This window comes from Barbatula barbatula (assembly GCF_947034865.1).
Source record: "Barbatula barbatula genome assembly, chromosome: 2".
Taxonomy (NCBI): domain Eukaryota; kingdom Metazoa; phylum Chordata; class Actinopteri; order Cypriniformes; family Nemacheilidae; genus Barbatula; species Barbatula barbatula.
The window spans coordinates 24,691,858-24,716,792 of NC_136767.1; the positions used below are offsets into that span (position 1 = coordinate 24,691,858).

A 24,935-nucleotide genomic window follows, 5' to 3' on the forward strand; every position below is an offset into this window, starting at 1 on the left:
CATGGCACATTTGTATTATTCAGTTTTCTTTCTCCATTATGTGGCACAAGCACAACAGAGCAAAAAGTGATGTGCGTTGCAAACGCAATCAGTTATATGGTCCGTATATTACACGAATAAAGCTTTCTCACAAAAATGAAAATTATTTTATTATTGAATCACTCTCATGTCATTCTTTCTTCTGCAGAACGCAAAAGAAGATATTATGCACATTGGTAACCAAATAACATTGGGATGTTGCTGTCGTTTGTGTTTACGGCAGCTTGTTCCACAAACTAATGAACAGTATTTCATAACAGCCTTGTGGCGTGGACTACTGTGTTGCTGGTCTGTCCGTCCCAGCGATGTGTCTGCTAGCATGCCCTCTGAGCCCTGCAATTCACCCGCTGTTAATGAGATTCTAATGTATGCGGAACGGTTCAACAAGCACGAAGCTGCCTTTCTGCACCAGGGCTCATGTTCAGTGTGTCACGGCTGTGTGTATCACTGACAACAGTGTGTGTGTGTTTATTTAATGAAAATCATCGTAGTTTCTGCTGATCGCTGTCCTCTATGAAGCCAGCTGATCTTCCTTCAGCGTCCCTTCATTATGGAAATCGTTGTAGTCATCCAAAACAGCTTTAATAAAAAAGGGTATTAATGTGGTACATAACAAGTCAGGATAAAGGATTGACGAATCAAATGATTGTGATCTCAGTGTCATGTTCATCATCCCATTGAAAGATGTTTCCCTGAGTTCTGATATAAAATTAATGGGGAATTAAGAATGGGCTCATGTGTGTCACACAAACAGGAGTGCAGGAAGACGAAAAAAGAAGACACCAGAAGAAGAGGGCCAATTGTATTTTTCTCCTAAATGCACAGTGCAGCATGCCCAAAAATGTGGGCCAAAACCATTGATTCCCAAAAGCTGAGCCTGGTGATTAGACGCAGAAGGAAACAAAATGCATCAGATTCACTTGCTGCATTCATCATTCACACACTCAATAGAGCCGGAAATAGTCAGCCCTCCTGCTAAAAAATAAGCATGGCTGGAAATATAGTTCTTGCACAATGGAGAAAAAAGTAATAAAACCCCTTTGAGACGAATTAGATGTGCATTTTACCAAATGGAGAAAGTGGATAAAGGTGCAATATAGGAAAACAATGGTGCAATATTATAAAAGAGATCACCTTTGATTTTCACCAACACCAGATAACACCAGGTCGTTTGCTAGACACGTTCTTTACTTGAGAATAGATTCGTGGTTTGGTTTACAGGAACGCTTTAAGTATGTAATGCTTGGGCCACACGCAGAGAAAAGTTATTTATTTAGGACTCGCTAGGGGTCGCTATTACTCCTCAATTGAAGAAACTTTGCACCGAGATGTCTAGTAGCATACTTCCTTGCGCAGGCTCACTTCTAAATATATTTACAATCAGATTTTAAATACAATCTGAAATGTTTAGTATTTCGCTTCTACAGCGAAGTAAACTGTAGGGCATGAAGCCCGTGACACCGGGCACATCGGTTCGACCTACAGGGATACCGAGAAAACATATCCGAGGATGCAAATGATGAACTCTAAATGTATTTCAAGCCAGCCGAGCGTCTTCATATCCATCAAAACCACATCTGTTGGAGCTAACTGACTTGTCTCTAATGCTTAAACCAGCCTACCAATGTTTAAACGTCACGTTAAAGTTTGTATTACTGTAGTAACGCGAGAAAGGCGCATAATAAATAAAACGTATTATTAATTCGATTCATTTAAATGTTATTTATATAGCGCTTTTCACAATGTTCATTGTTCAAAAGCAGCTTTACAGGAGAAAATGAGAAAAACACAAAAAGGTAAAACGCAGCACAGTGCGTGGTGTTTATAGAACAAGCAAGATTATTCTAGTAAATAATATATATTATTATTATTGCTATTATTAACAATATTATTTTATTATTGTTGAATCATGCACGTCATTAAACCTTATAAAATGGCCAAAGATTTGACTATATTTAATTAATAAATATTCCTTCATTTTCCATTCTTTTAATAACCGCTTAAAATTATTAGATTTTGATGATTTATCTGGATGCGGGCGTAAGAGTTTTTTATCCGCATGCGATTGGCCGGTTTTTCTGCGCACCTGTTCTCTCGGAAAACTCCATTGGCTACTTAAAGTGTCAATCAGTACCGTCTACTCTTCACGCGCTTCCCTCTCTTTGCACCGGGGTACCAGTACCAGCTTGACTGTTGGCCTTAATGTCTCTGGAGAACTACCCGACTAAGTTCGCTGAGGGAAAGCGAAGCTAAAAATCAGACATGTCAACGCAAAAGCAGCGCGAGTGGAGCGATGGGAACGTTTCAGAGAGAGTTAGCGGCGACCGACGGTGGTTTCGCGCTCCCGTGCGCCAAGAAACGGATTCATAGGACGCGCGTCTTTTCCTCCCCGTGAGCTCGCTGTCTCGCGGAGAACGCCAACTTATGCGGCGCGTCATTCCTGCTACACAGCCAGCGGTCTGGAGCTCTACACTTGTGTTTTATAAACTTCACGCAGAAGGGAATACTAACCTCACATGAACATTACAGAGACTTCCCCCGTGTTTTAATACGGCTTTGCCATTTTACTGAGAGGTTCGCTTTTTAACGGATTGTTTGGTGACATTTAACAGGCAAAGATTTTGGGGGGGCACCGCGAACGTCGCGAATCTGCTGTTACAGATTACGCTCTCAAATGAGTTTCACGAGGATTATGTTATTTATTCAACAACTTGTCAAACTAGACTGTTCATAATGTTGTTTTTGAACAATCTACTACCCCGAAAGCCAAAGATGATCGCTGTAAGGTTGACGTTACTGCACGCGCTTCTCATCATCCTATCTCTCCATCGAGGTAAGGCAACATTTTCGGACACCCAGAACTTGTTGCAAAACTGCTCTTTTACTTCTATAAAGTATTTGATCTGCTGGATACACAACAGTTATTCTGTATCTATCCAAAGTTAACGGTCATGAGCGACGCCAGTGCGCTTTTGTGTTTCCAGCGCTCCATAACGGAGAAAAAGTTATTTCTGTATTTCACGGGTTTCCCTGCTGTTTACTTTTCACCGTAACCAAATTTGTATGAAGCAATGCACACTTCTCGGTGTGATAAGGGATAAGTGGTGTATGTGTTTGGTCTTTGAGAGGCTGTGGTGCGCGATGACAGCGGCGGGGTGTTGTTTTGTTGTTCCAAGCGTAGTAAATAATAGAAATGGTGGTTTTTCACCTTGGTGTTTGCGGTCTTGTCTTTACTTATGTATGCATGTAGTTGTCTAGTAGTGTAGTAGTAAAACAGATGTAGATATGCGGTTATTCCGATGTCTTTTTGACCAAATGTCGTGTGGATGCAGATGCAGTTTCGGTTCGTTTTAATTCTTACGTTTAGGAGGAATGTTCGGTGTTTTGTATTATAAGGTTTTATTATTTGTATACATCAAAATATGAATGTGCTGTTAAAATAACATGTGCAAATAAATGGACTATGGTAACTATGGTGTCTCGTAGCGCAATATTTTCTCTCTCTCATGTATAACTGAGATGGTTTGTTGAGTAACAGAGTATGCAAGATATTCAGATATTGCATGAAACTAATGCTTTTTAGAAAACCGTATGTGTTCTTTTTGTGTCATCAGGAGAGCAGTGGCATTTGTCTGGGAAGTCACACGATCTACGTTGTTAAATGGTTCTTCTTAGCTCTTTACAAAAATAAAATGTATGATGTTTAGTTAGTTTTAAGTGCTTTAAATGCTGAATAAAAAGATACCTGCTGTGGTTAAGGTGAGCCACCTTATTGTCACCCTCCGCAGATGCAAGCGACAGTGATGTCCAGACTCGTGTCCCAACTGCCTGCTGTTTGTGTTCATTCTCTCCACCCGAGGAAGCCCACAGTGGCCTTCGCATCTATTTTTACTTGCACTATCCCAGCAAGTCTGGAACTGGACATACAAACAAACAATTAGTCTGTGGGTGTGAGACGGAGACAGACAGAAAGTGAGTATAGCGCAGTGTAGGGGACTCTTAGGGCAAAATTAGAAAGTATGTGTGGAAAATCTTGTGAAAGGGCGAACGTGAGTGATGACAAGTTTGCCCGAGTGTGTGTGTGTGTGGAGGGGGGTTAGACGTTATCACAGAGGTTGACTCTGGACTGGAGGCCAAGATTTGCTGATCTTGCACTGAAACTGTCATCATCATCATTACTGTTATTCAGCCTCCGCAGAAAAGATCACTATCAAACAGTATTCGTCGTTTGAACGAAAGTAACTCTGGAAGATCCACAAGAACACCTGGCAGATTTGTCAGTATTATTAAGAAAGTGCCAGCTATATATATATTTTCACTTTTTTGTAATTACAGACCTGCTGACATGTGTTGGGATGATTGTTTGAATTGCGTAGCAGAAGCAAAAGGTAAAAGGAAATAGAACTGTATAATGTTAATGTGTGTGTGCGGTAGTGGGGTGCGTGCCAATTGTTGACGGCTGTAGGCTAGACAGATCTGTGAGTGAGTTACACCAAATTTGCTGTTTGTCTGCTGAAGGCCTAAATATGCACCTGTTCTCGACAACGGCATTGATAAATCATGGGATGATGGTTGTTCGTTGCTTCTGGGAATATTAGGAGCTTAATTGACAAAAGCAGATGGATGTTTACAGAAGAAAGGCTTCGAGCTTGTTCTCTTAGCTGTGTGAAAGATGATTGTTAAATGTCTCTCCGCTTCTCCCATCTTCAGCATCCCTCCCTTCTGAGGGTAGATGTCGTCAGATCCCTGTGTGTTTCAGGGCCCACAGGTCTGAACAGTTGTAACAAAAACAGAGGTGTGATTAAAACTGTCAGAATAGAGGGCTGTCAAACACAGTTGCCCTGCTACACGCACACACATACATGTAGGCAAAGACACCCTGGCCATGTTTGCGAGGCGAGCAGGGGACCCATATGTTGAAGGGTTGGCTGACACCAGGGAGAAAATTTGCTCTAGGGAGACTGTGAAGCCTAAATCTCTTTCTATACTCCGACACATATGCACATGTATACACACAGCAACTCCGGCATTCAGGCATGCTTTTGTGGGTATTTTTTCGGATAAACTTTCTAGAGTTTCTTCCAGAGAATAGGCTACTATTTAGAGTTTTTGTTAAATGATTAAATTCAGATTAAATTCAAGCCAGGAAAGCGCACAGCTGGAAGTGTGAGTGCAGTGTGTACATATGTGTGTACTTTTAATAATCTATATTCAAAGAGGGATAATCATGAAGATATTTCCCCACAGATTGGCATCCAGAGAGAGAAAAAGAGAGAAGGCAGAGGAGGGCTACAGATGAGTGAAAGTAATGACTGTGATTATTATCTCCTGTGTTTTTAATTGAGATAATGACCCTGAGGAAGACAATAAAACTCCCAAAGGAAAGATTTCTATTTCTCTCTCTCTCTCTCCCTCCCCCTCCCCTTTCTGTCATTTCCCTTCTATTTTCCCCATTTAAATTATCTAGAAACGACTGCATAAAATTTCATCAGTTTAGATACAGTAGCTGCGGTTGCACGGCGGCTTTAAAACTCCAACAAAGAAACATTGCTTTTCAGGAGTCTAAGGGTAAATGTTTCGTCTAGTATACTACTTTTTTTGTTCCCATACCAAGTCTGTAAATTTTATTTTGTCACTCCTAAGCTAGAAAGAAAAAAAGTATGCAGAGACGGAAATGATTTCCATTACAACTGCAGAAAGACCAGTTAGCAAGTTCCCATTTTGCAAACATAATAAAATTGAAAACGTTCATCTCAGCAAATTGATTTCGTTGGGATTCAGAAAGGCTAAATGAAGAGGAGAAGAAATCATTAGACCATTGGAGCATGGCTGTGCCGTGGAAACATTTTGAGTTTGCGCATAGTATGCGGTGTGTTTAATGTGAGCACACACGCTTTACTTTTATTTATTCATTCACTCATTCAGAGGCTCGTGAAGGAGATTTATGCATCATGGAAGGACAGAAAGATAAATTTAAAGCCAACATGAAAGAGACGAGCTGACTGTAATATAAATTACAAGACAAAGCAGAATGATGATTTGATGGCTAGACAATAGTGTAAAAAGTATTAATGAATCGAGATGTTGTATATTTTTTTGTCATGCCATGATTCTATTTTATGCTGCTGCTTAAATTTTTTTATATTCTCTATATTTACAATCTGCTGGAGGGGTTTCTCCATCAGTAGCAGCTTACAGTTCATTTAACGTGTACATGTCCGCACAACGCTTGAGAAATTATTGGCATTATCTTTGGAGTCAACACACACCCGTACTCTGCTCTGGATGTATTGCAGCCATATGGTATTGGCTCTGGAAATTACAGTTGCACTTCTGTGTTACTATTAGGCCATTATTCCTGACTTTCTTCTCACTATAGCCATTTTCTGTATCGATTGTGCTGGGTTCACTTTCCTGTGATGCGATTAAGCGAGGAAGGGAGACGAAAACGAGAGGATACTGGAGATGTAAGAGGTGCCTCTTGTTTGTGTAGATGGAATAATTAACACTCATTAAGAAGAGGGCGATGAGAGGCTTTGGGGTGGGGCTACTTGTTAGGATAATTAGAGTCAAATAGGCCTCATTATGCAAATTGGGAGGAAGTGGGATTCTGTCAGTGTTTACCTGAACTCCACCGTACCGATGACCTCAGATTGAGAGAAAATGACAGAGAGGCAGAGAAGATAAAGAAGAGGAGAGATAATGAGATGATATAGGGAGGAAGAAAATAGAAAGTCAGGGACAATCTGTATAAGAGCTGTGAAGAGAAAATAGAGTAATTGGATAACAAAAACGAGAGCGAACGAATGAAATATATCATCTGTAATTAAATATAAGCTCAGACCGCAATAAAGAGGCCGCTCCATTTTGAAGAAGGAAATGAAATGTTTCTGAAATAATTTTACCGTAGAGAGATCTGTGGGTGAGCTAGACTTTCAGGGCACTCTGCTGCAGAAGTAAAACAACTCTTTAGCATTATGGGCAAAAAAGCAGCCGCGTAAAAGCTGACACTGTGAAGTCATTGTGCCATGGTGAAGAACACTTGATGTGTCAGTATTCTCACTATTCCTCTAGAGAGCACTTTTGTAGCGGTCTGCAGAGGAGCTTAAAGTGCTAAAAGTCAACACTGTGTGAAATGTGCTTCATGTATAGGATTGTATGTTTTATTTTGAGACTGTGTGTTTTGTACGCATCGCCAGAGTTGTGTACGTGTCCGCTGACCTCTATAAGGCCGTGGCGCGTGTGTGATGGATCGAGGCTCGTGTAACTGCAGGCCTCTGAGAGTGATTAGTCCTCAACATGTTGCCTGTCCGGCTGAGTTTTGGCATCACACACACTCACGGACGATGAGACCCGAGTGACTTTGCTCAGAGTTGGGTGGGGTGCCTCCAACGTGCTGTGTGTGCATGCGTGTGCCCGATCTTGGCATCGGATCACTCCATCACTTTGCCTGGCATAAGTTCTGTCAGATGGTCTGTCTGCTTGGCGTGACCTTACTGCTCTCTGTACGCCTGTGATGCAGTAATAGATAAAAAATGCTTCTGGTCACAACAGAAAAAGCTTTCCTGGCAAAACAAACTTGCAGAAGAAAAATATAAATTAACCAATTAGCTCCCGCGTGGCACGGGAATCTGTTCTTAATGTTTTGCATCGTGGTAGAAATAATTTCCGTTTCTCTCTGCTGGTGGCTGGGTGGATGACCCGGTTTGTATTTGTTCTGTTTAATAGTTTGACTCATAGGAAAAAACACAATTTTCTTAAGGTAATCAGACAAGAATGATTTGACCAGACCTTATCTGTTAGCAGTCAATGTTTAATAACCACACTCGCAAAATTGCATGCCACACATGCTGTGGGCAATAAAATGTTGGTTTATGTGCTCTAAACTCTTGCTTGTGAATACTATTTTCTTAAAAGTAGTCAAATCTACTTCAAATGCATTTGAAACAAACTTCATGATATAGCTACAGCCCTGTTACAATTTAAAATAAAACATTTCTGTGTTTAGTTGTCCATCGCCACAAAAAAACCTTGAACACAAACCTCCAGTATAGGATTATACGAATGATGATTTTGCAGATAGTGAAGTTTGAATGGCGTCTTGTTTTTTCCTAATAAACTCTTGGCATTTCTGTTCTAATCCCATGCCATCTCCAGTGACATCATTGTATTTATGTGTGTACCTGATAATAACCTTTAACACCTACAGTACATCCGTGCAACACACACACACACACACAATTATATTGATGCACATCTGACATTTTCAGGCTCCATTCGTCATGAGAGGGAGGAGGGGTGGGGCTGGTGACATTTCATGCAGCCATAATGTTATTCATTATGGCAGAGGGGCACTGGAGAGGGTACAGTGGGCCCTGCCTGTGTGTGCCACAAGCCATCTGTCTCCTTTCCCCCTTCTCTTCCCGCTAGCTCCCTCTTTTTTTACTCTGGGTGAAATGGCAGGAGCGTTTTCCCTTCACCCTGAGGCCTTAGAGATATCCCTGCCTGCTTTCCCCTGATAAGACAAACCTACATCACTTACCTTTTCCTCTCTCTTGCCTCTCTCTCCTCTTCAAACTTTGCTTTAGGGGGAGAGAGTGCTGTAATCTTTAGGGGACTTTATACATAAATGCAGTTAAAGAGACCTGTGATATTTGCTTCCACATAGAATTCTCGCTTCTCTAACAGATTTAAAAGTTGACCTCTTTGAAGTGCAACTGCTTTGAGAGACTGACTGCTAAGGGAGGGTGGAAAGCAAAAAATATTTAAATGTAACAAAAAAAAGTTTAACAACACAGAAATACTGTTTTTCTTCTTTGTATTTGTAAAATTTTTACTGACAGGTAGTCGAGGAGGTGACAGGAAATAATAGAAGAAGGATGGATTCAGTAAAGGACCTGAGCCATATTTAAAGTCCCAGTGAAATTAAAAATAACAATTCCTATTTTTTCTTGAAATATTGCAGCGTTTATTGTAAATAGCTTACTAATGTGGGCCCTTCTCTTTTTAAAATTCATTTGTCCTCATAATCATTAGTCAAAATCTGAAAATGCACTTCTGTCCTGTAGTGACTATCCATCTTATGACGTAAGTTAGACAGCTTGGGTGGGGCATCTGTTAACTCCTCCCCTTCAACTGTCAGGCTGCCCCCAGTTCCATTTCAAAATGCAACTGCTGTTTTATATATCCAATCAAATTGCAGGGCAAAACAAGCGAATCCCACATTTGTTTCTCATTTAAAAATACTTTTCACTCGGACATACGGACAGACAGAATACGGAAGTAAACATGACCGCAACTCCGGTTCATGGGGACTTTAAATCTTAGCACTTTTGTTGTTCTCATCATATCATAAACACATGAGCTAGTGAGCTACATTAACATATCAGGCATATTTTTGTGCTGCTGTAGTATGATTGGCCAGTTGCGTCTCGGCATACGTTTACCGGCTCCGCTCCTCAATCCACGAGCTGTTAAACTGCTCTCCAGCCCCTGTCTCTCTTTCTATTTCTCCCAGCTGGCTGTTTAAGTGCTGTTTACTCGTTTGCCATTCCTGAGAGAGGTAATTAAGGACGCTACATAGGAGAGAGCGAGTGAATGCTGAGAAAGAGAGACGGTTTTATTACGACTAAGTTCTACTTGAAGCCGAAGTCTCTGTGTGTCTCTCCTCCCCTGCCTGCTTTTCTTTTTCCACCTGCCTCCCTCATTTCATCCCGCCTTTTTCCTCTCTAGCTGTCATTTGCTGTCATCCAGTTCTTCTACACATGCACGCTCCCTGTCTTCCTCGCCATCTCTTAACTCTCCCTCTCTTTTAAACCTTTTCAGCTATGTTATTGCAGAAAAGAGATTCAGAACGGTGTGGAGTGTGGTGTTTAGCCCAGGGCTTAACCCAAAAGTATCCCGAAAAGATAGAGGATTGAAGATAGAAGATCAGTCTGCACGGGTCTCTCTTGAGGGAGGGAAACAAGAGAATCATTGTATGGGACTAGTTCACGTCTCTGTAGTTGAGAGTCAGAATCTTTTACAGCGAAGACTTTTGAGCTGCTCCTCTTCTCCTTAAATTCTGCACATGAAGATGATACTATTACTCTCTGTAGTTATTTTTTTTACATCTCGTCTTCCACAGTTATTCTCTCATCATTGATAAAACAGTTCTGCTTTCTGTGCTTCACAACTAAGTTACTTTCCAAAGTGTTCTGGAGGAGCTGTATGCTTGACACACACTTGCTGTGTATTCTCAAATAGCGTGATTACAGTGTGTTCCCATCCAGGTGGCTTTGTATGTGTGCTTTTTTGTATTCTGAAAGGTTAGAGGCTGTGAAGGATTTTCTGAAGAGTGTGTTGTGTGTTACATGCTCCATGTATATCTTCTTTTCACTTACAAACACATCCTGGGAAAAACGAGAACGTTACAGTGACTGAGACGTTTGAGGACCTCAGTCACCTCTTCCATCTGCGTGTCTTGTGGCCAACTTCCTTGCGTAGCTTATTTTGGTACCTGACCTGTGAATTCTTATGAAATGGATAGATGATATGTTTTTTTATTTGAGTAATTAGCCTTTATGCAGATCTGATACTGAAGAGAGCGCTAAATTTGGCATGGCAAGCATCTCAGAGTAAAAGTGGCATCGATTTCATCCTTTGCATGTTCATGTTTCCCTTAACCTTGTTGCTTACTAAGGGTATCATTGCTACTACTGTTGTTGCTAACTCGTGGTGTATGTAGATAGGAATAGCTCATTCTAAGGTAATACAAACATGACGCTTCATTATGTATTGTCTTTCTACTTCTCTAAACAAATGATTATGTTTATTATATTGCATATCTGTCAATAGATCCTCCCAAAAGTTTAGGACCTTTAAACTTACAAAGGTTTTGACGTGTACTGAGATGATGCAATGGAGATGCATTTTCTTAAATTATGGATTTTATTGGGGTGAGGTGTTTTTTTACTTTTCTAAATGATAAGCCCTTCACTTTTTGCAAAAAGTCCTATAGCTGTATGTATCTAGGGACCACTTAACACAGCGTTTTCATTGAACCAAACCTAGGTGCTAAAATATCAATCTTCTTCATATCTTTGATCTCATCTGGCATCTCGTGCTACAGAACCAACAGACAGTTTGAGAGAGCAAAACCAAGAGACTGTGTACTTTTTAAACATCATTCTCTCAGGTTATCAGGACTCCTGTCTATGTGCCCATGTAAAAAAGAGAGACATCTACCAAGCTCAGGCACACAGGGATGCTTCGGGGATAAAAATGAAATTACATTCATTATCAGAGGTTACAAATGATCACCACTCCGTTTGGATTAGATCAGATTTTTATAAGTGTGTGTGTGTGTTTGCACTTCTACTACATTTGCCAAGGGGTATCACAGACTGGGTAAGTGTCGCCAATGTGTGTGTGAATGAGAGAGAGAACCATTCGGTTAAGATTATGTGTTAGTGGCACACTTTTAATTTGAGTTTTTATTTAAACAGCCAACAAACAGACAAAAGCACTTCATTTGTATGAAGACAAACATGGCTCCTCTGAGAGCTGTTACCAGGCAGGGGAATAAATAGCATGAATATCGGCATAATGGCTTTGGAGGCGACAGAGGGAGGCGAGCATTTCAGTAGTAAAAAAAATCATTCCAGATTCAGTCATTTCTGCTCTCCCAAATCTATCAGTACAGTCACTGATCTAATGTGCCTGTCTGTCTGTTTAATTCTTTTCATGTTTGCACCTCTTTAATATTTTTGTTGTTGCATAATGCAATGCCTCAGATATTTGGAGCAGCAAACAAATTAAAAACACATCAGAGAATTCTGGGTATTGCAGTTCAGGCTGGATGAGTAAGCACGTTTTGGAGATTTGGCGCCAGTGAGGACCCTGATATCTGTTTATATAATTTAGCATTTTATGGTTTTCTTTATTTGCCTCTGTGCATGTTTTGTGTGTTCATGGGTATACAGCCACAGAACCAGTATAGTACAGTATTTAAACATTTGATCACCCAAAATATATATATATATTTTTTTAATATTTACAATAAACAAGAGAAAACAGTAAAAAAACGTTTTTGTGTTGCATGAAAGAAAGGAAATTTATAAGCGTCACTTAATGTATGCAGAATTGTCTTTTTTAGCCTTTTCCATGCTTTGGACGGGATGGTAGAGACTGACATGAAAGCGTGAGGTGGAGGGTAGGAAACAGAATTGGCAAAGGACCTCGAGTCAGGATTCAAACTCGGGTCGCCGAAGGTGTAATCTCATTGCGTTAACCGCTAGGCTATTAGCGCCGACAGAATTGTCATTTTGTATGAACTATATACTCATGCATCAAGTCTAATAAAAGTCGCAGTTGATATTTAATATTTGGATAGTTGTAGTATGCAAACACTCTCATTTTCTCATTTGCCAGGATATATACAGCGCTTTTAATCGTGCTTGTGGTGCGTTCCCACCAGACACGAATGAAGCATTAAGCGTGAGTGATTTACATGTTAAGTCAATGCAAAGACGCGATAGACATCCTGCGCGTCAAGCACCTGAAAGGCTCAATTCGCACCGTTTCATTTGTGCGAATCGTGCCGCAGGATGTCTATCGCTTTTTTGCATTGACTTAAAGGCGGGGTGTCCGATTTCTCTTAGCCGTTGTTGATTTTCAAATCACCAAAACAAACACACCCTCATCTTTTGCTTTCGTCAGTGCTTGGCTCGACTAATGTCCGTCTTGTGCACAGTGCACCTGACTTCTTATTGGTTACAAGGTTGTTTTAGGTACCTGAGCGTAACTGGAGAACAAGCGTAATTCGGAAATCGGACACCCCGCCTTTAACATGTAAATCACTCACTTCATTCTCGTCTGGAGGGAACACACCATAAGAGAGGCCAAAGTCTGGCCGTTAGGTTTTTCTGGCACCCTTCGGCCTCTCTTTCTGTCTGTTGCGACTAATAGGCCACAACATCAGGTCAATCCTTTATATTGTGCGTTTACAAAGAGCCAAATCCTCAACCTCCGGTGTGACGGCTCGCCGCCTGAGGTATTTTTGTACCGCTGTTGTACCAGGGGTTAAAGCACTCCAACAAAGTCTTGAGAATCTTTCACTGTGAAAATTTGCTCAGTCTGTGGAACTGCTTTGGTCTGTTAGACACCGCCGCAAATTCCGTGCGCTTCAAATCCCTACCTGCGAGTCCTGACGTATTCTCCCACATCCCAGGTGAGAGACGCCGTCCTCGTTTGAGGCTCAGCTTTTCTGAGAAGAGAATCTCCAAGAGTTGAATGCAGACGAACATTAACCTTGATTGAATTTGACTGTGAAATCCCAGAGGAGACACAGAGAAGGACGGAAAGCAAAGAAAGAGTCGAACAGGAGGGGACACACGTATGAGAATGAGAGTAAGAGAAAGACAAACAGAGAGGCGGGGCAGTCTGTGAACCATGTTCATTTTAATTAATCTCTTCTGTTAGTCAGAGCTGTTTTTTTAATAGTATTGTGAGAGAACTACATCTGGTCTCTGCGCCCCAAGGGAGAGACAGGCCAGTCTACGTACTGAATGTGTGGGTGTGTATGTGTTCTAACATTATCGCGTTAATATGCTTTACGAGCCTTGTATGAGTTTGTATGTGTCTAGAGTTATTAAGGATCATATTTTACACTTGAACATTTTTCCCCCTCAAGTGCACTTCTAATGTTAATTGCATGGATTTATAGTTGATGTAATTCTGTTTTCCATGGCCACATTTTGCCCTTTCTTTGAACCTTATAAAACTTGTTAGTAGCTTTGTAAGTCTATTTTACTTCAAAGAACGCAACATAAATGTCTCATTTATAGAATGTAATTGTATGTACATATTTATTTTTGTTTGTGCTGAAACCCTTGGACTTGACCCACTTAATTAGCCTTTCAATTTCATCACGCATTGTAAACATCTCACTTCTGACCACTGAAGTGTGAAGAAAACATCTCAAATGTGTTTGTGAGAGAGTGTTTTTGTGTATGTACGTTCGAGAGTCAGCTGTAATAATGTAATATTCTTGTCAGCTGCAGAAAGGCGTCCTGACGTCACCTTGGTAAGCTTCCAGAATAAATTCATTCGGGTTGAACACACAAATGTGGCCACCCAAAAACATTGCATAGTACATTTACATTTATTCATGGGCCCTTCAGTCATGACCTGCTGGCACTGAGATTAGAACCGGCAACCTTCTGATCACAAGCCCAAAGCTCTAACCATTAGGCCACATGTATTCTTAACTTTAGCTCAGGGGAAAAAGGTGGGTTACCCATGTCACTTGGCTGTTATGGTGCATTAGTTCAAACAATGAACATGGGTAGTATGTTTACATAGAGAAACGTTGGGAAAGTAGTGCTTTGCAAAGCCAAAATGCAAACAAAATCGGCTGGAAATACGCCTACAAACTTTTCTTGCTGCTGCCCGCTCTTTGGGAAGTACTCACTCAAGTTTGGTATCTTTGAAACACTTATAATTTCCACTTTCGGGCTCATCTACTCTCCACAACGTCATTACAGAGGTAAGCCGATAGAAAGTGTTAAAACAAACCTGTCTTTTTCTTATCAACAGCCTGCTGCCCTGTAGGACAATTTCAAAAGCGAATTATTATAATTTTCTTTCAATATTTAGACCTTCAGAGTTTTAAATAGGACAATATTTGGCCGAGATACTAGCAACCATACATCAATGGATAGCCTAGTTATTCAGCTTTCCGATGATGTATAAATCCTAATTTAAAAGATATTGACCCCTGTGAGTGTGACTGGTTTTGTGGTCCAGTGTCACATATTCAAAAATTATTTATGGGTGGTGTCACTAAAGTCTTTATTTTTCCTAACAAGGGTCTTATTGCTCAAAATAAACAAGGACCCATCATGGTGCGGAGGTGTTAATAAGTGAAGAGAAGTCTGTCGCTGCACTCCTTGGCAGTAAATAACATGCTGATGGGTTTATCCTACGCAAAAGTCTGACCCAATGTACATTTAAATTGCTCCATGAGCACTATTCACAGAGAGATTTCTTTCCAGCAGACAGTTGTTGTATCATGCCCTGTGAGTAACGCTCCCTTTCTTTTGCCATCTCTCATCTTCATGGTACATGTTGTGCAGAACGGACCACTTGGCAGGCGTTTACGGTTGGATGGACCAGAGTGGCTCTCAGATGGTGTTTTTTGGACATGTCCCTTGAGAGCAAGAGGGAGGAATAGAATAAAATGGCCATTGTCCAATGAGTCTCTCTTGGGTCTCTGTCAGTCTGTCCAATCACTTGCTGTCAGCTTCATGCCTCCTGAAGTGCTGGCCAATGAAGTGTCTTTTGAGGGTTGAGTTGGACAGTTGTGCTCATATTGACCCCCCCCGACGGATAATGCTCACATAGTCCAGATTGGAACATGAGGAAGAATTAAAATGTGCATTCTTTGAGTGGAGATAGTGAGCTGGCGTGTACCTCAACTTAAGCCTCTTTTAACACTCATTTTTCTTCAATCTCTGCCATTGTTTCTTACCCTTGTACCTGTCTTTGCTCTTTTCTTTAGTCTCCCATATCCTTTATTCCCTTCACTCTGCCTTCATTCCCTCTCTGCGTTCTCCTTTTTGCATGTGTGGGGGTGTCTTCTCTACACAACCCACCGAGTGTGTGAGCGCGCTACAAATCTCTCTTCTCGCTGCACCATCCAGCGGAGAATAAAAGAGTCTTTTTATATTTCAAAAATAAACTCCTTTGGACAGGAGGGGGAAGACGCACACCAAACACACCGTCAGATCGATCTGCCATCCCCAGCAGGCTTTGATTCTTGAGGCTTAATCAATGCGTTTGTAAACATGCATATCACAAAGGTTGACTTTTGCAAAGTTGCATGTGGTGGGGAACTTCGAACACACGCTTGGTGTCTTGATCTTGTCTTCCTGCCTGTTAAACAAAGCTTATAGTGCTAAGGATTGTTGAGGTACTTCCTTCAGATTTAGGCATGAAAAGTGAATTTCGCAATTTGCAAGGTATGGTGACTGTGAATCGGCATTGAATCTATTATATCTTCAGAGCAGATGTCCTTAAAGCAATATACCACACTTTTCACAGCTTTATAAAGACTTTTGGTTCCACATAAAAGGTGTGTTTGCAGTTCATGTTTTATTTTCACAGTAGTCGATAAGTGCAGTAAGTGTGATTTTTGTAAGATGTGTTATTGTATTAGTCCATTTAAATAATTTGTACGTGTGCTCTCTTGAAGAATACATACTCGAACGGAGGTATTATCAACACATATGAACACTAAAGTTGCAGTGTATTTCATCAGAATACCCAGCTCATTTTAATTGACCGTGAAAGGAGTAACCAGATGGTGTAGTTACGACATCTACCAGCAGGGGCTAACAGGGTGCGTTAACCAGCCAAATCTTGACCTCATGATCCTGGCACGTAGGCCATTTCTCAATATGCGTTCTTCAGTAGTCTTTAGTCCTTCTCTTCTCCCTCTACGTCATCAATGACAGGCAAAGTCTGTTCCAACACTCAAGAACTCAGGAACAGAGAATTCATAAAAAGTACCCGGATGTGTTCTTGATATCAAGGATGCATCGAATGCAGCCTTGCACGCATGTTACAATTTTGTGTGGTTTATTGAAGCATGTGTGACAAAAATACTAAGCTCAGCAAGTCTGTCTCGGAAATAAGAAAGAGTTCTTCAGGAGAGGTTGCAAGGATGCATGTAAGGCGGAGGTCGGGGTGTGTGTGTTTGTGCATGAATAATGTGTACGACTAGGCTGCAAGGACAAAGTATGAGAGAGATCTAAAGACGATGTCAGATTCTAAAAGTCTCGACCATTTCAAGTAACTAATGTATCTGGTTTCCAGTTGTACCTATATGGTTGTGTAAATTCAGGTTCAGGAATATTTAGAAACTGGGCAGGTGTCTTAACACCTCAGGGAAACATGAGCAGATATCATAGCGTCCCAGTGTGGTGAGAACTGAACCTCGCACACACTCGTGGTACTTTAACATGCCAGTGATCAAATTGTCACTGAGGGAGATTTATGAATGCAATCCTCTTCTCTTACAGACTCCAGATCTCATGCATTAGTGCATGAATCTGATGATTAGTGAGTTAGTTTCCTCAGTTGATCCATCTAATGAAACAGTCATTCAGTCTTAATGGGAGATCACTGTCCAAAGAGATTTCTCTATTCCCTCAATAGGCCCTATTTTTAGCATGACTGCCCTTTTATGTCAGCGCAAGCTGCTAATGGTACTTTACCTCCATTTAGGGTGAGAAAACCCCTTGGTTGTTCGCTGTGACCTTCACCAGTTGCCCTTTCAACTTTTTCTGAAGAGCTCTTTCGCAGGATGTGTGAAATGTATAACGATAGCCAATGAAGATTACAGAAAGGGCACAACATCCGCTGTATAGCAGACTACTTCCAAGTTAGTCCCGGGGGAACTGGTCATCATCCTGGCACAGCAAAGGTATTTTCCCCTAACCAATCACTTTATATCTATTCATGTGTCTCTCTGCGGCAAATTCACTCCAAAGGTAGATTCTAGGAGAGGACTTTAATACATTTTCTAGTGCAGTGTGATCTTATGAATAACACATGCAGATCTCATACTGATTTATTGCCTTCTGAGGCTCACGCTGAAGACAAGGAAAGGTTTACAGGGACAGATTATATATATTTGGATGGTCATAAATTATGTCAGATTTACGTCTTTGTGAAAGTTTGGAAGCTCTTTATTTTGGGTGAATTTCTGCTTGGAGATGTAGACGTGTCCAAAATGTGTAGAGCGTTATCAATCAAAACTTCATCAGTCAAAAGGAATATATTGGACAGTGCTCGGAGGAATCCAGCTGTCTTGAATTGCGTCAGTGGATGTTTTTGCACACGCTCTAGAGCCCCTCTGCCAAAAAGACACAGCATGCTTTTTAACGATGAGTCAAGCAAGCAAATGAATGGCCTGGCGAAGTCCTTGGAAGTGAGCGACACAGACAAAAGGGAGGTGCTTTGATGAAAGAATGCTGTATCAAAAAGTATGTGATCTTAAATCAAGTGATGACTCCATTATGGAGCAATTCATGACAAGAACAAATGCAGTGATGCTATAAATTTGATAATTTTTTAGTCATCTTGATGTCATAACTTTTACAAGGTTAGGTTACCTCATTTTATGTTTGCTGTAGGAGGGCAAAAATCTAATAATCTGTTTTCACCCAAATTAACAGAAAAGTCTTGAAATAGAAAACAAGACTTAGTACTCAGTACTAAAGGTGCTCAATATTGTGCTTGGTTTTTGGCCTAAAAAGATTATATGCACTTTTTCTAAATTCTAACTTCATTCACTAAAGAGGGAGGATGAAGGATCCCTTTCATTTTCCGTTCATCCCGAGGTGGGTTTCCTCAAGGAGGACCTTCTGTGAGCCTATGCCAGACATGATCAGAAGATTAAAGCAGTTTTGTGTATTGAGAGATAAGAATATGAGAAGAATGAAACAGCTTTTCCAGAACATTATATGATGATACTATTAAAAGAGAATAGATGCAAATCTCTCACTCCTTTAATGTTGTAGTGTGAATGATAAAGACTTTCAGGACTCGCAGTATACCCTTATTATCGCTCTCATTTGTTATTGTATGCTAGTGTGTTTCTTTTCTTCCCAAGACATCTCTGATCAGGATCTCAATGTAAAGTCTTCCTTAGAAATAAAAGCTCTGAATGGTTCCACGGGAGCGCAAACACAAACTAATTTGCCCTGAGCTGGGATAGACCGTTTCCCATCAGATTAGGCAGAGATTAGCATCATGGTGCCGATTGGATTTGCAGATTAGTGGGATGGTGATGGCAGAGTCTCTGTTTTAATCCAGGCAGAACAGTCTGATAGCATTAATACCCTGTCGGAAAGCGGCTTATGTTGTAATAGCTGATATAAACATTACATTTCATTGGCCTCTTCTATTAACAATAGAACAGTAGCACACATGTTGTTTCCCGCTATAATGTTTGTGCTAATTTTTCCACCTTGGTGTTTTATAATGGTAGTTTAACGTATTATCCCATGGGCTAAAGTACATCTATTTGTCTGTCTGTCTGTTTATCTTTCATTGATAGATCTGGTGCTTTGTGGGTTTAATTATTGCATTTTATCTGCTAGACAATTGTCTAATTATGTTGTGTGATGTGGTTTTCTCTAGAATCGGTAGAATCTATTAGTTTATTACCACACAACCAAGACTGGCAGAATTTCTTCACACAATTTCACCATTGGCATAGAATAGCCTCATTGTTAAAGACCCCAATTAAATGCCTTGACAGGTGCAGTTCCTTTCCCGGTCGATGTTGAAACAGGAAGCGGGGCTCATGTGTATGTGCACACGGACACACGCACACACACACATTATAGATGTTTCAGTGACAACATCATAAACAAACGTTATGTGGCCCAAACTTAACTTCGGTAGACCTCTGCAAAGAATCAACTGTCGAGAAGTTTTAATGTAACTTGATACAATAAAATAATAATATAAATTAATATTAATATAAATTTAAAATAAAAAAGTTGTTACATTGTAACCAAACACAGACCAGAAGTGAATTTGGATTCAGATCCGTCTTTTTACATCTTGTCATAATTTTATTGTGACTTGACTGAATTGCTCCTCATGTTTGTTTAAACGTTTTTTTGTTGTTATTTATTTCATTTTAATTGTTCCAACATATTTATTTTATTTAAAAAAAATACTTCGACCAAATAATAATGAAGCAGCAAATATACGCCCTGAATACGAACTAATTCAATACAAAGCATCCCAGGGTGAGACCTGTTTGATAAACATTTTTCACTAATTGTAGCAATGCCCTGCTACTTCGAGGATGTGGAATGTCACTGTTGAATGTAATTGTTTTAGCACAACTCTCAAAGTAGTCATTTTTGTATTTTCATAGTTCTTATGAGTTTACTATTATTCTAAAATGTAGGAAAAATGCTGAGAATGAGGAAGTGACCCTAAACTTTTGAACTATATGAAATATTGCATTACATTACATAAATATATATTTTGGCTTTACAGCGTGCCCTCCTCAGTCCGCATGTGGCCTAGTGACTTGGTTAAAGGATGTAATGTACAGAACAAAATTTTCTTAAATCCAGTTTCATATGTCTGATCGCTTGTGTACAAGATCTGTGTGTTTGCACTCGTGAAGAGGATGAGATGAGAGATGAGCTCTCTCTTAGCTCTAATGCTCTAACCTATCATAGTCTCAGGGAACCTCACTCTGTTAGTGTTTGTTTATGTGTGTGAGAGAGATTGAGTATGCTTATGTTCCCTCCCATCAGAACTCAGGAACTGTTGGGTAAAGCAGCATTATAATTTTTTTGTTTTATATACTCTTTAATATTAGCAGGTTGCACACCAGATACGGAAGCACCGCGCTGCGCGGCGTTGCGTTTAGGGAAACTATGTTATTAATATGATAGAATTGAGAGGTTTTCTATATTAATGCACTGTTTTTCCGTTATTCTCAAACAGATAAATGCATCTTGCAGCATATGGTGAAGTCAGTGAAAAGTTAAAAAGTGAAAGTGACCTATTTGTCAGTTATGGTGAACCATATCTGAAATGTGACCTCTGCATTTAACCCATCCAGAGAGTAGTGAACACACGCACAGCGAGTCGTGAACACACATACACCTTGAGCAGTGGGCAGCTATCACTGCAGCACCCGGGGAGCAAGTAGGGGAAAGGTGGCTTGCTCAAGGGCACCTCAGTCGTCACCTGCCGTCCCTGAGGATCGAACTGGCAACTTTCTGGTCACTAGTCCGACTATCTAACCATTAGGGCACAACTGCCCCAGTGTGTACAGTGATTTCAATCAAATAACATCGACTCTAATGTTAAATTATGCGAGTGGCGTGTTGTTGCTGAAGGACTCAGAACAGCATCCGCCAGTGTACACTAATAGAAAATAAAATGAATTTTTTTACGAACAATGGTGCTATGCTATGCGCCTCGGCACATCCACGTCAGTTGTGCGACCCACCCCCTTTACTGAACTGAACACTTGTCCAAAGGTTTGTGGACACCCACACAAAGTGCTTAAGCATGACCCAGACTACTTTTTAAACTTGACCTTTTTTTGTGACAGCAACATGGGCAAAAGTTCACACAGGTGCTGGATGGGCAGAGTAACCACAGGTGTGGGTCTCCAAATGCCCTTTTTTGTTGTGAAAATAATGATTGTTTATTGAAACAGGTTGTTATCTATATAAAACAATAAAATACACCAACAAACATACCATCATGCTCCATTCGGTTTCTGGGGCCACTGTATGTGTTATAAGTTGCCCAAAGTCAGCATGACATTTTAGGTGTTATCAAAGAATCACATCCTGTGGGGTGAGCCATACTGCTTCCCTGAGATTGACCTGAATCTTTGGAAATTTGTGTAATTGCTTAATCCAAACTGAATCTCTCCCCTTCATTTGCCCTTGTGAAAGTTTGGCCAGATCCAAGGTTGCCCAGGCAGGTGCTATAGCCAGCTTTATGGCTAGAGACAGTCAAAGCGAGTCTGGTATTGTTGACACTCGGATGCAAGGCTGACCTCATGATTGAGAGCAATTTTTTCGTCCCATTTATTTTATATCCCTATAAGGAAACGATCCGCTGTCATTGTAATGTATAAGCTATAAAAGTAACATTTAGAAATGGTATTAATGAACCACAGGTTATCTTTGGCCTCATTCCATGTATTAAGTGCTTTATGGGTCAGATTAAATAAGGCAGTAGACGGCATATGGTAGTTGCCTTGTACATCCTAATTTGTTGCTGCGTAAAGAAAGAATGATGGTGAGAAAGAACAGTTGAAACGTATTAAGTAATAGTGAAGATCGGTTGCTTTTACCGCATCCTACAGTATATCCAGTTCAAATATTGACTCCTTTTGTTCTCCGCTCTGCTCCCAGCAGAGAATAAGGGTCACCTCTGCATAGATATTGACCAGAAGTAAACGATGCGGGTCAGATTCAAACTGTATTTTCACTTGGACTTACTGTGACATGGGCTAACTTTTGTCATCAACAACCTTTTGTCTAGTCATTTATTCAGATAGTTCCCAGCTGAAACACGCACATACCCTTTATAGGTCTCTATGGATGAACAATGGCACGCTTATACAGAAAATGGAGGGCATGTTCATCTTTTATCACCCGTCAAATTATCTAAAGATCAATAACAGAGGAGATCAAGGACAGGTGTGTTTGAGAGTAGAAAGTACACCGTATGCAGTCTGATAATGCTGTTGAATAAGTGTTTGGAAGTCAGAGGTTGATTTGCGACATAATGGAATAGAACAAGTTGAACTCTGACTGTAAATAGGGCTGGGCAAAAAACATCAATGACTCGTTTTTTAAACTTAATCTTGCATGTAAAATAACCTGATGCTGTTTGATCAAGGTATGCAACTGTTCTTCTTAAATATACTTGAAACAGAAAGTTTAATATATAGTATTTGTTTAATAAATAGTATTTGAATACCCTTAGAATAGATTCTGAATCAATTTGGGAGGGATTCCCACACCTTGCTAAATTTGCAACCCAGAAAACTAGCAGATGACGTCATGATGTTAGCCTTAAGGATATCTAGTGTGCTCTGAAACACTGATAAAATTGGCATTCAAAAGATTTACACATTCAAAACGTACCGTGTCTCACTTCTGCCGATACAGACCTATGGTTTTTGTGACACCATTATGCACCTCAGCTTCTTATTTTGGCTTTTTTATAGGGGGACTAGCCACTTAATATGTCTTGCCGTAATTTCCTTTTTCAGAGGAAAAGCTGTAAATTTCTTTAATAGTGAATAAAGTGCATGCTTATGCAATGGTCTAATTTTAAAATATTGGAGATGCGTTGTGAAAAGAATATGACATTTACTTAATTTAAATATTCCTGGTGCAGAAAGCGTTAAATTGGCTTGCATGTCCTTAGTGAAGAAGATGCTTGGCTTTGCTCTGAAATACTGTTTGCACAATTGTTTGGTGTTTTGAGTCTCTGTATTTTCTGTTTATGGGGCTGAAAACTGTAGTGGAGGTGGTGACATTGAATCCCCTTGAAATGTGACTTTATCTGTAAATTCGCCATGCTGTGGCCTTTGATGTAAAGTCTGACCACCAGCATCCATGTTGGAAGTGTCGCTGTTTGTGTTGGCATTGCAATATTCCAGTGAAGGGCTTCCACAGTGTGTTTGGGGTCCAAACCAATACAAGCACACACACATACCATGACCGTGGTGGTCGGAAAGAGGCATCCATCCCTGCTGTTTGGATTAGCATAGAGGACTGCCAAGAGGTGGGTAGGGGCAGGGGTTGATGATTATTGTGTGTGGAGCCTAGCTTGTTAATACTCACGGACAAGGTCTCAACCCGACCAAAGCCGGATGTAGCTCTCATTTGGTTAACTCTGTTAATGTGTTCATAAACTGTGATGTTTGAAGAGGCCCGATGGGCCTCTTTTGTATTGCTTGTTTTCTTTTCATTGACTTCCTTGTAACTTCGGGTCTGTGTCTCGACACAGCAACAAGGATTCTGGAACCCGTACAGGGATGGCGGATTCTTTCACCATGGAAACTCAGCCAAGCAGACTGCTATTTAAAACGACTGGCTGAGGTCCTGCCGAGCATTCTAGTTGGCTCTTTTTTGCTCACTTTTGTGCTGTCTCTCTGTCTTTGTGTGTTAATTACAGCAGAATGCATTGTGATTGTGCTTCAGTGGTTCAGGAGGAGATGTGCTTGAAAGGTCTGGCACGGGCCCAGTGCACATCCACGTCTTAACACCACTTTACTGGCCCCCTTTTACCCCATCACAATCACTCTACTGTGCGCGAGGGGCCGCAAAGACGGCAGAGGAAATGAAAGGGGCAAGAGTAAGACATGCAGGAATGGAGGATGCGTGAAAGAGAAGACGACAGGTCCAGGATTTTGCATGTTGTCTCTATAAAGTGGTCCTAAGTGGAGCATTATTTAACCGAGCCAAGCTGTCCATTATTTCACAGTAAAAAAAACCCTGAAAGGTGTTTTGTGTAGTCTTTTAATGCCATTAGTTGTAATGACTAGGCCTAGATGTTTTAGATTTTTGGTGTGCGTCTTGCAGTGTGTTTGATTTATAGTGTATATTAGGGGTTGAACGACCTTAGATTATGTGGTCGACCAACTAGTCGATGACGTCATCAATAAATCTTTTTACAAAATATTTCCTAGCACTTATTTTTATCTTTCTAATGGGTGTGGTCAGTGTCACTTATGTGTGCAGGCTGCGGGACTCCCACAAAATGGCCTCTAAATGTTTAGTATCTAAATACAAATAAACTGTTTTTCATCTATTGCACAAGAGCAGCAACAACTACACTAAAATTAGCTATTTTAAAGCGCGAGTTCGGTTGTAGCGGGGCTATGTAGTAAGAGAGCAGCAGGTGAATCTCTACAGAAGCCTAATGTTACTTCAGACCTGAAGTGTGTGTACAGAACAAACTTCCCTTGAAAGTCGACTGAAATTGTCATGTGAACTAATAGATGAAACAACAGAAAAAAGTGTAAAGTAAAAGTAAAACAATAAAAAAGTAGCCTATTATATTAAAAGATCTGCGTGTAGTAGCTAGCGCGATGAAACGTAAGGCTTTACCTGCAAGGTTTTGCGGCGTCAGAACAAATCGTGGACGAAGACGGGACATATTGTGAATGATGCATGCGGAAGCAGGACATGATAAAATAACGTAGATTATTGCCGGGAGTGTGACAGAATCCCGCTGAACCGGGTGGGAATGACATCCGTCCCGTGCGCAGGGGCTTGGAACAGTCAGCCGTCGTCTTAAAGGTACAGTGTCAAAAATCACATGACCCGCGACTAGTC

General features: G+C 40.6%; 1 protein-coding gene across 2 annotated transcripts in view; it reads left to right on the forward strand.

The window, feature by feature from the left end:
* Positions 1–2,182: 2,182 nt before the first annotated feature.
* Positions 2,183–24,935, forward strand: part of LOC306891126 (transmembrane protein 132C) — a 142,526-nt gene continuing 119,773 nt past the window's right edge. For both annotated transcript variants that reach the window (XM_079451156.1, XM_079451157.1), the window contains exon 1: positions 2,183–2,872. In XM_079451156.1, coding sequence (XP_079307282.1) covers positions 2,773–2,872 — 100 coding nt within the window. In that variant the 5' untranslated portion in view covers positions 2,183–2,772. The remainder of the gene's footprint in view (positions 2,873–24,935) is intronic.